At 35.9% G+C, this 10,718-nt stretch overlaps 1 protein-coding gene across 2 annotated transcripts in view; it reads right to left on the bottom strand.

Annotated features, from left to right (window-relative positions):
- Positions 1-4,560: 4,560 nt before the first annotated feature.
- Positions 4,561-10,718, bottom strand: part of LOC143910318 (diacylglycerol kinase theta) — a 66,802-nt gene continuing 60,644 nt past the window's right edge. Inside the window, exons 10-18 of one of the 2 annotated variants that reach the window (XM_077428736.1) lie at positions 9,421-9,555; positions 9,147-9,321; positions 8,931-9,079; positions 8,676-8,846; positions 8,469-8,601; positions 7,619-7,780; positions 7,394-7,550; positions 7,212-7,319; positions 4,561-5,385 (exon numbers count right to left, since the gene is read on the bottom strand). In XM_077428736.1, coding sequence (XP_077284862.1) covers positions 5,284-5,385; positions 7,212-7,319; positions 7,394-7,550; positions 7,619-7,780; positions 8,469-8,601; positions 8,676-8,846; positions 8,931-9,079; positions 9,147-9,321; positions 9,421-9,555 — 1,292 coding nt within the window. In that variant the 3' untranslated portion in view covers positions 4,561-5,283. Of the gene's footprint in view, positions 5,386-5,816; positions 5,955-7,211; positions 7,320-7,393; positions 7,551-7,618; positions 7,781-8,468; positions 8,608-8,675; positions 8,847-8,930; positions 9,080-9,146; positions 9,322-9,420; positions 9,556-10,718 lie in introns of those variants that run through there. The other variant, XM_077428737.1, reaches the window with a different exon arrangement.

Raw genomic sequence — 10,718 nt, 5'->3', positions numbered from 1 at the left:
CCCCCCGCGCCCCCAAGATTAATTGCCGTTTAGGGCTTCGCCCCCCTTAGTTAATGCCTTTTAGGGCTTCGCCCCTCCGCGCCCCCACGATTAAATGCCGTCTAAGGCTTCGCCCCCATGATCAGTTGCCTTTTAGGGCTTCGCCCCTCCGCGCCCCCATGATTAATTGCCGTCTAGGGCTTCGCCCCCCTTAGTTAATGCCTATTAGGGCTTGCGCCCCATGAGGCTGGGCCCCCCGGGCCCCCTTCGGGGCCCCACGGGGCTGCGCCCCCTGTGGCGCCCCCTTTTGAGCCCCATGGGGCTGCGCCCCATGAGGCTGCGCCCCCCGCGCCCCCTTCGGGGCTTCACGGGGCTGCGCCCCTTGTGGCACCCCCTTTTGAGCCCCATGGGGCTGCGCCCCATGAGGCTAGGCCCCCCGGGCCCCCACGGGGCTGCGCCCCTTGTGGCGCCCCCTTTTGAGCCCCATGGGGCTGCGCCCCATGAGGCTGGGCCCCCCGGGCCCCCTTCGGGGCCCCACGGGGCTGCGTCCCTTGTGGCGCCCCCTTTTGAGCCCCATGGGGCTGCGCCCCATGAGGCTGGGCCCCCCGGGCCCCCTTCGGGGCCCCACGGGGCTGCGCCCCTTGTGGCGCCCCCTTTTGAGCCCCATGGGGCTGCGCCCCATGAGGCTGGGCCCCCCCAGGGCCCCACGGGGCTGCGCCCCTCGTGGCGCCCCCTTTTGAGCCCCCCGGGCCCCCTTCGGGGCCCCACGGGGCTGCGCCCCTTGTGGCGCCCCTGGCGGGGCCCCATGAAGCTACTCGCCTTGCGCCCCCGCGGGGGTGAATCCATTGAAACGAAAAAAAAAATCGGCGCCCATGGATCGAAAAAAAAAAAATCGAATCACGTGTTCGATGACGTCACCGATCTACGGACGACGACGACGACGACGACGAAAACGACGACCAAGGATACATACAAAGTCTCTTTCCAAATTATAGATTAGATAGATGAAGTTTTGTGATTGTGCAAAAATTCGAACTCGAGATTTTTGACTGATTCGATCACTGATCTCGTTTTCATGATCTAGAACAAGCCAAGAACAGTTTAGTAATAATCGTAAGTGAAACATAAGAGGTTTGTAAAAATAGGTGTATGTGTGTGTATTTTGAGGATTTTTTGAACACCGTTAGTCCTATCGAACTAAAACTTCGTATCGGTTACTGAAATTCTTATCGATACGATGTCATTTTTTTTCAAATTTTTAAGTTGACCGGAAATGGTACTTTTTTTTAAGTTTTTAAATCCAATTATCTCCCAAGCCGCTAACCGAATCAGACTGAATTTTTTTTACATGTAATAGAAATTATAAACTTAATACCTTAATATTTTTCAAATATTTTTACCTGAAACGGAAGTAGTACTTTTACTCTAGAGAATCGAGGTTTTTATGTTTTTTTTCAGAAACCTTTGGGTTTATTGAACTGAAATTTTATATCTAGAAGTATAAGCTTAATACCAAGTTTAATAGAATAAAATTTGTAATAAAATTTGGTAAGCATTCGTCAACCAGAAGTGGTAGTTTACTCTTGTTCGATTTTACTTCTACTATGTTTTTCGACCCCTTTAACATGTGTGCTCTTCAAGAAAAAATTCCAAATATAATAATTGTATCAATGTGTTGAAAATAAAAAAAAATCACTAAATTTAATAAACCGAAAGTGGAATTTTTCTTCTTGGCAAAGTCAAAATTATTTTGACCACGATTCTTTCCACACCCCTGAACGTATCAAGCTGAAAATTTATATTTGTATTCTTTATGTACTAACTTAGAGCTGATAAGGTTTTGGTCAGAATTCGTAAGCCGGAAGTAGTATTTTTTTTTAAAACAATATGTCATTATTTTATTTTGACATTTTAAATTATTTTCATTTTCTTGATATTTTAAGTAATAAAAATAATTCGAACAAAATTCGCCAACCGGAACTTTTCCCTACGTCTGCACTCAATTTGCATCGAAAATGCTCTCATAACTGGTATGTGTCCACGTGTATGCATGTTTAGTTATCGAATTTTTTTAAATTTCGTTATTTGAGTATTCGTTATAACGGAATTTTGTGGAATGTGACGAGTCTTATTAAAAAGAAAGTATACAAAAACAAAAAAGCATATAAACAAGCCGTTTAATTACATATATTGGGTCATAAATGAAACACTTAATCATGTTATACTATATTTCATTACTAGAATAATATGTTATATTTCAATAAACATTTACATTCAATAATAATAAGATATATTTTAATATGGTTATTTTTAAATTTAATTGTCATAATTTGAATATAAGAACATAAAGGGAAATAATAATTTTTTTTGTACGTTAAGTGGGCCTATGCCCGTTGGCATCTGAATGTGTGCACATCTTCAATTGTGTCATTTTTATTTTACTATTTTTTTTTTTGATAATAATCTATATATGCGTGTATATTGTTTTTTCCTAGTCTGTATATTTAATATATCCAGTAGGGGAGGTATAAGATATATATATATATATATATATATATATATATATATATATATATATATATATATATATATATATATATATATATATATTATATATATATTTTTTTTTTCTTTTTGATACAGTATAAGATATACACATATATTTTGTGCAACGCACCGGTCTGTAAGATGGCCGCCTTTGTTTGAGCGTTTATACATATATTATTTACATCAATATGAACCAGTATGAGATGCACACACAAATAATGAAAATCCTTATACTTAGTAAATTAAGATTTAAAACTTTCCTAATTTTATATGGTTTGAATGAATGATAGACCGTGCTAGGAGTTCCCCAGTGTATACTAGGGAACTCCTGAGCCCGCACGGCCACAGCCTCCACGGACGTTGGGAACAATGTACACGTTGAATCTCCGATCGGTGACCCGTCCACAGCAACGAACGCCAGCAAACTTACACGAGCCACAACACGAGCGTTGTGATAAATCAGCTCGAGTCAAGCTTCACAGCGGCGGAGACGGTATGAACAACAGATGAGGGTGAATGAAGCCCACGGATATACCGGGAGAGTTGTTACAGTCTTCCGTTATATGCGTGCGCTGTGTATTTGTAATATATGTATATATATTTAAATAAATGCCTCAACTTTCATATATTTTTTTCAAAATCAACTATTTTTGAGTATTAAAAACGAATTACACATATATGTATATCACTAGGAGTGAGGCTATGGCATAAGAGTAAAAAATTTTTCTCCATACACACATGGCTTTTAATTACTCGATCAATGATTTTTAAACATTCCAACAATATTATTATATACATACGAGTCGAGCTTAGATTAGGGTGGTTTAATATTAGTATATTACTATTAATCCCGATACTGACCGTTTGCATACACATATATATATATATATATATATATATATATATATATATATATACATATATATATATATATATATATATATATATATATATATATATATATATATATATATATATATGTATATATATACGAGCAGTTTATATATATACATATATATATATATATATATATATATATATATATATATATATATATATATATACATATATATGTATAATTGATGCTGACCATATTTTTTGAAGTAGTGACCAAATAAATATAAGCTTATATGTATGTATAATATTTATATCTAATGATGGAATTTTTACGACTTTCCCTTTCAATCATTGTAGATTTGATCAGAAGTCAAGCTTCATAAACAATTCATTGTCGTCATGACAATTTGTATACAGTCGAACAGAATGGCGTCTCAACTTGCAAATGTTTTGCAAAAGTTTTGTCACTTTTCCATTGAACGTATTCTAACATGTATGAATAATCATATTACAGATTTTGTTTGTATATATTTTGCAGCTTTTTAATTTTAACGTGTATATTTTCTACATTACTGTAGTCTTATTTTTATTTACTATATATATATATATATATATATATATATATATATATATATATATATATATATATATATATATATATATATATATATATATATATTTATAGTAAATATGTGTAATAAATTAGAGACTAGAGTTTTCTCTTGAAGCGGTTACATTCTTGACCCGCGTTCAGGATCGGCCGAGCCGAGCGCCGAGAGCTACGGTTTTTAGCCATAGGATCTCTCTTTCCCTTTGGTAAAATACCATACTTTATCGTAATATATTAATATTACATTACAGTAAAACATTTTCTTTTTATAGCTATATATATACTTATTCACATGAATATCTAAAAAATACATTTAATTAAGCGTTATTGACTTGCATGAGTACGAGCAGTTTATTTTTTTAGTTTTTTTTTTTAGTTTCAGTCCTATCAATGGTTGCATTCGAACGAATGCAATTTTTGTAGTGAGTTTTTTTATTTTTATTTTTTAAACTGCGTCCACACGCAAGTTCAATAATTTTTTGAAACAGTTAAACTTCTACAATTTTTAATATATAATAAATAATTGAAATATTTTTTCATGATAATACGGAGATAAGTTCAACATAGCGCATAGTTGCTTTTTTTTTAACAATAAGCTACTGAGATCGCGTCTCATAAATGTGACGTCACTCTTGTTCTTCCCGATTTACACGATTTCACACGCACTTAATCGATATTAATACTTCAAAAAAATAAATATCCTTATAATATTCTTCACATCTGACTAGACATTTGATAAAATTATAAAAAAGTAATTGTTTTATTTGTTCATATTAATTTTGGTATTCATTAGTACACTTTTTCACTTTTGTGCATCAAGTTTCAGTGTCACAATATCTTCAGGTTTGAATCAAACGAGCGGTTGATCAACCTGGATTGTTCTGGAGCGTGACAAGTGTCCTCGTTCAAATTTTCAAAGACATATACATATATGCAGGTCTAAAAAATATACGACTCCTTGGCCTTGTATCCGTTTTGAATAACGCACAGTGATTTGTCGTGGGCCGTGTCCGAATATCTAGGTATTTCCAAATGAGCCCTTGGGTAGACTAGCTTCCCAAATATTTGATATTCGGACACGTCTAGGAGCAGATCACGCTTGCTACAGAAAATAACTTATCACACATTTTTAAATAGTGTCCATTCCTCGGCTCGTTTCTTTTCAGAGTAACGTAATATATTGGTAATTATTTATTTTTTGTTTTGTTTTGAATGTGTCACTATGAGCTCTTCTTCGTTCACGCGAAACTCGTGAACCTCGACGAAGTGGAGAGTGGCCCAGGTTAAATCAATCGCTCGCTGTACCAGATTCAGAAGTCCTCCGTGTCTGGATGAGGCGACAGAGCTCCCCCCATGGAGGGCTCAGTGTTGCGTCTCTTCATCTTACTCTTCAGTTTCTTCAACATGGTGGCCTGGAGAGGGATGCGGAAAGGGGATGAAATTTTCGCATTCAACATCAGTGGCAGGTATAGTAAAAAAATAAAAATAAGAAAATGTTCAAGTGCTTAATAGTAAAAGCTATATATATGTATGTATATTTACTATTGGAATGTATTATTAAGGATGCAATACTTTGGCAGCTAAATTTATTTTCATTTAACATTAATTTTGTAAGGTGAAATAAGAACAACAACGGTATACATTGCTGATGTGAAAATGTATGATGCTTCTTCGGTTTAGTTGAAAAAATAACAAATAATAAAATTTTAATATAATAATGAAATTTCAACGTAAGCAAAATGAATCTTAAAGTACATATAAGTATTATAATAAGATATAATAATAATAATAATAATATACGCATGCCAATAATGCCAAATGGCGGTAACATGATCAAGGAATAGTGGTTGTGATGATGGATGAAGATTATAAAGATTGGAAGTGGGGGAGAGAGGGGGGGCTAGTCGCGTGGCTCCTGCCCCTCCGCCAGTTGCGGCTCCGTCATTCGCCGCTTGGCCTTTATTTTCTTGAGCATCGTTGCCTGTCACCCCACAGAACAAATCATTAGGTTTCAGAAGTTAACAAAAAACATCATTATTTGAAAATCGATCAACTCGTGCTATAATTATTTTAAAATTCTGAACAAACAAAAAAAAAAATATATCAAAAAATAAATAAAAATGTTCGAATATAAAAGAAAAACACACAATCGTTTTAAAAAATCTACACAGACAACATCAAAACAATAGTCCAAGCAGATTCGTTGGAATTCGACGTGTTGCAAAACACACGGGCAGGAGCAAAATTGTGCAACATAGATATATAAAAAAAAAACAGGAAGGATCCACCGTCGTCGTCATCGTGATTATAACCGACACAACATATATATAAAAATAAAACACAAATTATAAAACAAAAACATTGATTGGCACTATATATTATATGTACATACGTGTTGGTCGTACTTTATGTAGATTATTATATAATTTTTTTTGTAGAATTTTGAGGGACAAAATTGGAGGAAAAAAGGCAGCAGAAGCAAAATATATAAAAAAAAACCAAAAGACCTACTTTTGGATTTTTTAAACTAAATACATGCAAATTGTATGGATATTAAAAAAGCTTCCTGTTATTTAGTGTACAACTACATTGTTAAACTAAAATTAAAATATTATTTTTTTCGTATAATATTAATGCAATAAAAAAATCATCATCAATTCGAAATATTGTATTAGAAATCATATATAATTTACAAAGAAAAAACTAATATTAAATTATAATAGGGGGTTGCATGAATATAATATAATAGCTTACATGCTGTGCTACACTATATAAATTTTATAATTTTTACTGGTTAAATTCAATAATACTGGACAAGGGGTTTTATTTTATTTTCATATAATTTGGTTAAAATTTAAATATATTCAATTACTAACTCGTTTGAATTGAACATGAACAATTCAAAGGCAACCAAAAATTTGCAAGATTTGGAATTGTTTATATTTTAATTGAAATATTAAAACTTTAACATTTAATTAGTCAATTGGATTGAATAGTATTAAAAAAAAATGTCTAAATCTTATGCCGGCTTTATAGGTGGATCACCTTCACCATGAAAACGTTTGTCAAATGGATTAATTTCAATATTACATTTATGCCAGTCAGTCAGTCACAAAATTACAGTCCAGGTTAATGTAATGAATCAACTTACCAGTAAAAATCATGGAAAATAATAACAAAAAAAAATAAAAACAACTTGAAACATGCTCAAGCTAGTGGCAATAACAATTGAATATACCTTTAGAGCTGACTTCAGAACTACGACTTCTCCGGGAGACTGTACCCATGGTTCACCATCGACTTGGACAGGAATGTCAGATTTCAAATGAATTTTTATATGTCCACCCTGAAAATGATAATTGTTGCTGTAAAACTAAACTTTTTGAAAACAAATTTTATGTGCGATAGAATTGAACGAACTTGTGCAATACGCATAGCCGAACGTAGTCCGGATTGAATTTGTCCAAGATGGACGACTCCCGTCACTCCCACAACTTCCAACATTCCGTCCCAGTGGTTCGGCTTGCTGAAATGATCTTCCTTCTCGGGTCCCCAAGGATTCGCTCCGGAGCCCCAACTGATGCAAAATATTACATAAGTATTTTTTAACGATTTAAAAGTATCACTGCATCGAATGTTTTCAACCTGAGAATGTTGAGGATTATGATGCCTTCGACGGGTGGCAATTCTACATGTTTCCCGTCTACTTCCAAACGAAGTTCTCTTTGTAAATCACGGCAAAGTTTTCCGCATCTGCCGACTATTTTTCTTAAACCCATTTTCACATAAACTCCTTTATTTCGTAACCTGTAATCAATCGATACAAATAATATAATGCACATGTTAATCTTTGACATTTCAGTATTACTAACTATTAGCCGACACATAAGAGTGAGTGAAGAGATTTAAATGGCAATGAGTGGGTCATGTAGCTAAAGGAATGAACGAAAGGTGGGTATGAGAAATGTACGATGGTACTGTTGCGTAGGGGTGGGTGGAGGATCCAAGTAAAAGGCCAAAGTTGTGTCACAGCATTTATTGGTGATTAAGGAGATATACGCACTGCCAGTGCTCCGTCCAGAATGTCTTGATATCGCCTTAGTACCACTTTATAACGGGTCGGTTGCTCAAGGCATATTCAACGTCCGATTTGTTTACCTATTGTTATGGTCACTTACTCGGATGTCCAGTCCCACGCTTTGGCGTTGTTAGTTCTGAGAACTCCACGGGAATGCGACCGAGTACCGCCATCGCCGCTAAGTGCATTCGGGGGTATCTCATTATTATCCGATAATCCTCGAAACCAATTATAACGGTCACACAGTCTCTGGGATGCTAGTCGGCCCAATCCGATTGCCCTTACTCGGCGGTGTACGTAACAGTATTAAACAGCTTGTAAGAGGATGCAAGTGAGATCAAGCCTTATAAAAATGAAATGATTTTGGAGATGGGGAAGCGCTGCACTAGACAAAGCTCCTTATAAACACATACATACCTGCTATTAAATTTATTCGGATTCTCTTCTCTTGCATTGTGGAAGTCGAGACATAAATCTGCATCGATCCCAATGCCAAAATAATTATTCATAACAAAAATCTGCGAGTTATCTTCACTTTGTGATCCGGCGGCTACAGCTGAAAGTTGTAGCAATTAGGTCTTCGAAGGAATGATGTCAAGTGAATTTACATTTCAAAAACAGTACCTGGCAATTGTTTCGGAAGCTCTTGATCGGGCTTGTCCTCCGGATGGAAGACCACAGTCCAACGATCTAAACGGATCTCCTCGGCTTCAATGACGTCCCTCAGCAACGACAGAGGATCTTCGCCACCGGTGTAGCCGGGACCCCACCGTAACACTCTCGCCAAATCATTACCTGTTACAAATAAATACTAAGTTACAAAACAAGCACTACAAAACTAATCAACTAAACGACTGAAATATACATAGTATAATATACCTGTGCCGAGAGGGACTATTGCACAAGGTGGGCTGGAACATTCGCTATCTTGACCGACGTTATCAAGACATTGCAAAACCCACCCTATCGTACCATCTCCTCCACAAACGAGGATTTTATAATCCTTAATGTGTCGAAAAACGTACAGCCTGAAAATTATTATGATGAGTACAAAGTAACAAACTGTATTGTTGAATTATTCGTTGCATTTTGTACCCAGGTAATGGTCCCCCGTTGTCCAGATCAAACACTTGGAAGGGATTGAGCAGTTTTCTAAAGGACGATATCAGTTCCAGACCTTGACATCCTCCAGATTTTACGTTCACGAAAACAAGAAGTGGCTTAACGCCGCTCGGCACCATCGATGGCTCAATACTCGGCAGCAATAAAACTAAAATGTAAAATTTTATATTTGAGTATTGAATATACATATATTTAAGTCAAAGTATATATGTATATATGTAATAGAATTGAGAAGCGAATTTTATACCTAAAAGTTGCTTGTCGTCGAGTCGGGACTCTCTGAGAGCTAGCAAAGCTTTTATGGCCCGGCTAGCATCTTCATACGTTATTACCATAGATCCGTATTCATAATAGATTGGTCCAATTGACGAAAATCTGTTTTCTATTTAATAAAAAGTATGAAATTTAAGTTATTTTAAGCATGTATACAATTATAAAGAAGTGTTTCTCAATTTTCAAGACTCAAGAGATACATCTGGTCAAAATTTAAACATATGTATTTGGAAAGAGATGATTGATTTTAAATTTGAGCACTATTTAGATTTTATCACATAAAATCATCGATTTTAACATAATAATAAAATATAATTTAAAACATGTCAAGTGGTGAAGGTCAATGAAATATTTGTTATATAGTTTTCAAATGAATACATAAAGTTGGTTTAAAATTTTTCATTATTCATGTTCACTATTTATTCTGGGTTTGGTGCAAACGATCGACAAGCGCCAGACAGACTGAACCACAGATTAACCGGATGGCTGCTTTAAACGCAATTCTCGACTTCACGAATGATAGATTGCACATCAGATGTCGAGTAACCTTTCGATGTGCACAGATGCAATGATTAAAATGGTAATTATTAAAATTGAGTTGGATCTTTGTGGCGAGTTAAATAAGGCAAATTTGGAACTTAAGTATCGGGAGCACAGAACGTATACATGGTAGGTATGTCGGAACTTCGGGTAGATTTCGCTTAGTGTAAGTGCGAGCAGTGCGCACGCATAAGGTACACGTGTCGTTAATCTGTGGTTCAGTCCGTCTGGCGCTTGTCGATCGTTTGCACCGCATCGCTTTTTATTGTTCATAAAATATGTTCACAATACATCTTTCAATCTATCGATCATTTTTTTTTGTTGTTATTAGTATTGTAATGTAGAGATTAGGTAAGTAGCGCTCGTCAACCACCAAAAGTGCCACATACAAAAACCAATAAGGTTTCGTGACCCATCAACCAATAATCTCTGTGCAGAAAGTACTATTAGAATAATCTATTAGAATAACCTATGAACAATAAAAAGCCTTAAGAAAAATCATACATCCAAAATGGTTCTGTGATTATTCCGCAAAAAGCGATCTCGCGCACGTCACTAAAATCTCGATCTAGGAACATCTGGTACCTAAAAACTCCATATTGTACTAACGAGAACTCGAGTGCCAGATATTCCGTATTCGCGATTTTTGTGCCAACGATTGTCGTGCACGCGATCGAAATTTGCGCAATAATCCGTTTACCATCCAAAATATGCTTTGAAAGACGACACTTT

This window comes from Arctopsyche grandis, chromosome 4 (genome assembly GCF_051622035.1).
Source record: "Arctopsyche grandis isolate Sample6627 chromosome 4, ASM5162203v2, whole genome shotgun sequence".
NCBI lineage: Eukaryota > Metazoa > Arthropoda > Insecta > Trichoptera > Hydropsychidae > Arctopsyche > Arctopsyche grandis.
The sequence above is the reverse complement of the archived record's forward strand: the minus strand, read 5'-3'. Positions and strand labels throughout refer to the sequence as shown.